A 5,075-nucleotide genomic window follows, 5' to 3' on the forward strand; every position below is an offset into this window, starting at 1 on the left:
TGAAAATCGACTAAAACGCAGTTTTCAGGTAAAAATCAGTAATATGCTTGAAAATGTAAAAACTCACCACAGAAACCACAACTTCAAATATAGACTCAACATAATACAGGAAACACATAGTGTATTTATCTTGTCTTTATTGTGAAATATTATGAAGGAAAGGTGTGCCAACGAACCTGCATATCAACACTCCCAGATCTTTTGAATGCTGGCTTACCTGGTTGCCTAGGCCTTTTACAGAATTGTTACCAACAAAATCTAAAGTATCTGGTCAGCAGCAAAACTGGTAAACATCTGTGGCAGTATAATATTCGTACTTTTTGTGTTGACGTGAAGTCCTTCAAACCTAACTTTAAACTGAAATCCCTTTTGTTCTCAAGACAATCTTCAGGTCATTTGCAGTCACCTCCTTGTCGAAGCTTATTCATCCAGCAAATGTGATTGAATACATCTCTACCTGCACGTGATTGCCATGAAATCTCGCACCCGGTCAGTCGTACGGTCATATATGTAATCCTACGCTGGACTATTTTATTTCAAACATCGCTTTACACCTCTTTCCTTAAATACCTCGACTATCTCTTCGAAATGTTGAGTTATGCAGTTCTAATCGAAAGTGTAAGAAGTCATGCCGTGCAGAGATTGTCTTCTCATGTTTCTGGAAAGTTGACCGGTTTAAACAGTTCACTGTACTGCTATGTATCATGTCGCCGAACACACCTAAATGATATGGTGCAAGCACAGGGTAAAGGACAAATAAGCAATTTTGTATTCGCGATTTTCCGGATTTCTAATATTATTTTCTGTGTATTTCAAATACATTTTTAAATACTGTTTCCTCTCACTGTTTTTTTTTCACGGAGTACTACCATTAGTCGGATCAGTAGATGGCACAATGCGTTAATTTGGGCAAATAGTGAGTTTGTTCTAGCAAGCTACTAATTAATGCAAAGCTGATAAACTCAGACATTGATATCAGGTAGGAAATAGAAAAAAAACACTGAGAGGAAACAGTATTTAAAACTTTATTTGAAATATACAGAAAATAATATTAGAAATCCATAAAAATCGTGCGTACAATATTGATTATTTGTCCTTTACCCTGTGGTGCAAGGTGCAACCAGGCTATGTGTCCGCTACAGAAGTAGGTTTGCGCATGTGTGTGCAACGGAATACGTTTGTTTTCGTTTGTTTATCTGGGAGGAACATTTGGTAAATCCGACCCAGGTAGTTTATCAACATATTAGTGGTTGTTCACACATATTGGTCATGTAGTTCTTGCCTCATCCAAAGATCCTAGACTCCCTTGTTATATTTTTTTTTCAAATGACAGTGTTTCTGCTATGTTTTTTTCCGGTACGTACCGTACGGCCAGACACCCAGTCTGAGTGAAACACGTATATGACTGTTACAGTGTTGATTGACAAAAATACAATAAAACTCCAGATAGCTAGATCGTGAATAAATCGATACTGTCTTATAGATGGATACAAACGTCACAATCATGTCATACTTATTAAGCCAAAGTAATGATATCTATTTTATTGTCCTGTGGATGTTTTGGAACCAAGAAAAATTTTCCAATAAAAAGTGACATTCAAATATCGTTGTATATTTTTCCTAACAATCTTCACAATCTAGTGTTCTTTAATCTATCAAGACTAACAAATGGTGGACTCAAAATTGAAACATATCTTATAGGTGTTTTGGAGGAATAACGTGTTTTCACCGCATTTAATATACACCGATGTCCTGTGGTCAAGAATAGTTCATGTATACTATGTGAATAGTATCTAAGGAACTATAACTCATAAACGATCGAGTTAAAACTATAGACATGGGGGTATTCTTAATGCTATAGACAATAGAAGTATTGTTGTAACTAGACAATAGAGGTATTATTAAAAACTATACAATAGGGGTATTGTTAAAACTATAGACAATAGAGTATCATTAAAACTATAGATAATAGAGGTATTGTTAAAACTATAGACAATAGAGTATCATTAAAACTATAGATAATAGAGGTATTGTTAAAACTATAGACAATAGAAGTGTTGTTAAACTATACACAATAGAGGTATTGTTAAAACTACACAATAGGGTGTTGTTAAAACTATAGATAATAGAGGTTTTGTTAAAACTAGACAGGTATTGTTAAAACTATAGACAACAGAGGAATTGTTAAAATATAGACAATAGACGTATTGTTAAAACAATAGATAATAAAGGTATTGTTAAAACTATAGATAATAGAGGTATTGATAAAACTGTAGACAATAGAGGTATTGTTAAAACTATAGACAATAAAGATATTGCTACAACTGTAATCAACAGAGGTATTGTTAAAATATTGACAATAGAGATATTGCTAAAACTATAGACAATAGGGTTTTGTTAAAACTACAGACAATAGCGGTATTGTAATTAAAATTATAGACAGTAGAGTTATTGTTATTGTTATTTACCAACCATTGCTTTATTTAATTGATATTCACAGAATTGTCTTGATGGTGTCAAGTACATCTTGACCAGAAACCCAGGGAACAACTCTAGCATTAAAACTTTTACCTTCCTCTTGAAACTTAGTAATTTTATCCATCAAAACAAACCCAACTCTAGGAAATACTATATCAGATTCACATAGAGACTGGGATGGACAAAAATCGTTTCCACCATCTCCTACATAGCAGACTCTATCATATTCTATGCCTTCCTTGCTTTGCTTTTCTCTGTAGTCCTTCAGGGCTATTCTCTTACATATGTCTGAAGAACAACTGTCACAGTCATGGGTGTGATAGCTCTCGATTTCCAGGCAACCTTCAGCATTGAATTTTGACGGATTGGCTAAAATGGCCATGGCGTGGCCTTGCAGACTAGCGCCCTCTATGGCTGCATTGATGAAAGCCGTGTTTCCACCTGACAGTATTATTAAATCTATGCCGTCTCGCTTTGATTGGTACTCTAGAAGCTCTTTCATTCCATCTACAACATTAAATGTATGCAAACACTCAATCATCTGATTTGGTGTTATTTTCAAATTGTGCATCAATTTGAAAACCTCCTGCAGGGCACTGGACCAATTTCCCGACAAACTATAGCGTTGATTGAGGCTATCACGGACATTCATTCCTGGCATCAGATTTTGTAAAATACTATCACATTCACCATCAATAATTGTGTCATCAAAGTCACATACAAGCAGAATTTTCTTGCCGGTAGACATTATTCTGTTTCCTAAGATAGAAGGGGTTAGACAAAGAAACAACGAGATAGTGATATGGGTTTAAGTCCTTTACACTTACGTAGCACATGAATAATTTCATGACTGTGCTAAATATGTATAGCTCGGGGAACAGGACAAAAAGGGGAGGGGGTTGAAATAAAAGAAAAGCAGGCATATAACAAGTTGTTAATAAAAGAAAAACAAATCTTCGCAGTCCATGTACATGGAGGTTTTGTGTTGTCTGAATGATCCACACGTTTGTTTCCGAGTGGTTGCCTAAGACCAACCTTTCAGACTAGTTTGTGTGTGTGTGTGTGTGTGTGTGTGTGTGTATGTGTGTGTGTGTGTGTGTGTGTGTGTGTGTGTGTGTGTGTGTGTGTGTGTGTGTGTGTGTGTGTGTGTGTGTGTGTGTGACAAATTTAGAAAAATCAAAACACACTTCCTTTCAAATTTCGGCAAGGAAAACGTGGTAAATATTTTCACCAGTTACAGTCAGCCTCCCAAGGGACCCTTGATGCCACGAGTATTATTTTTTTTTAAGTTGACTACATTATCTTTCCTGGTTTACAGACTCACATACAACAATGTACTAACACTGGCACAGCGAGTGACGTTGTTGTCTCGTTCATCAATTTGACGGTATTTTAACCGGCCAAATCAGACATTTATTTTAAGGTTGTGGTCATACGAACCCCCCCCCCCCCGAAACCCGCTCACGTTGCTATTATCCACAAAGTGGGCGTTGAACACTTTTACGCTCACTTTCGCGCTCAGCTTACCATTTTCAACAAAGTGCACGTCGAGAAAGAATCTCGCAAAGGACGGTGCCAGTCTAGATATACTCGAGAGGTCTATTTACGTACATTGTAACATTCCCTAATACACTGAAATGCAGACTTACACTATAAATATGCTAAACTACGTTAAATTGATCGAAGTATGCACGGCACTGTTATATTATTTATATGTATTGAATGTAGTTCTTACCTGTAATTAGATATTTACTTCAAAAGTGAACTTGGGGTCTTCTGGAATATACAATGAGTAGGGTAAGCTGTAAATACAAGTGTTTCTGTGTACTCTGATCAGTGGTTCTGTATGTGTAGAGGTGTGAACATATCAGATATTATGTTATATAAGAGATTATCTCTTACATATTCATAGATGTACATGTATAAGGCATGCTATGATCCATAGGGGCGTGTAGTATTTCCTAGATTGTTGAGGAAATAACACACAGTTATATCACGGATATAGTATTGATCTACATTGTAGTACGTACACTATCCTTCTCAATGATAGATCCATGGTTATATCTACTAGTATATAGATCGAACCATTTGTAGCAGCATGATTCGTATGATAGTTTGTTTATACGTGTCCCAATGTGTGCTATGATGTGTAGAATGTAGTGGATAAACGCGTGACGTAATACAATGTAATGGCCTGACATTCATCTACATACATGCACATTTGTACATCACGTACGTGTCTGTCACAAGAAAGCCACGTGGCGTGGTGTTGTTTGTCAGTCCTGTCGTGCTGTATGTTGCCAAGGGGATGAGAATGATCATGAATGATTCAAGAAATTACTATCACACGCCCAAACTAAACATAATACAAATTGACAAATATACACTGAAATTGTAATATCTATTCAGTTTGAATTACTTTCTTATCCTACAGAAATGCTTGTCTGCCTTGCAATCTCTTTAACAGGGACTGTATTTAACCCGGGTATTTAACCCAATACTTTCTATCGTAAATTACTGATGGTCATTGGACGGCTGTGAAACCGATGACAAAACAATTGAGTCTACCCCAAAAGTATTAAATGGACAATTACCCG

At 36.2% G+C, this 5,075-nt stretch overlaps 1 protein-coding gene across 1 annotated transcript; it reads right to left on the reverse strand.

The window, feature by feature from the left end:
• Positions 1 to 2,494: 2,494 nt before the first annotated feature.
• On the reverse strand, positions 2,495 to 3,226 carry LOC144440601 (pyridoxal phosphate phosphatase PHOSPHO2-like). The gene has a single exon (XM_078129987.1). It carries the CDS (start codon positions 3,224 to 3,226, stop codon positions 2,495 to 2,497), a length of 732 nt encoding a protein of 243 aa, XP_077986113.1.
• Between the last annotated feature and the right edge of the window lie 1,849 nt (positions 3,227 to 5,075).

This window comes from Glandiceps talaboti, chromosome 10 (genome assembly GCF_964340395.1).
Source record: "Glandiceps talaboti chromosome 10, keGlaTala1.1, whole genome shotgun sequence".
Lineage (NCBI taxonomy): Eukaryota > Metazoa > Hemichordata > Enteropneusta > Spengelidae > Glandiceps > Glandiceps talaboti.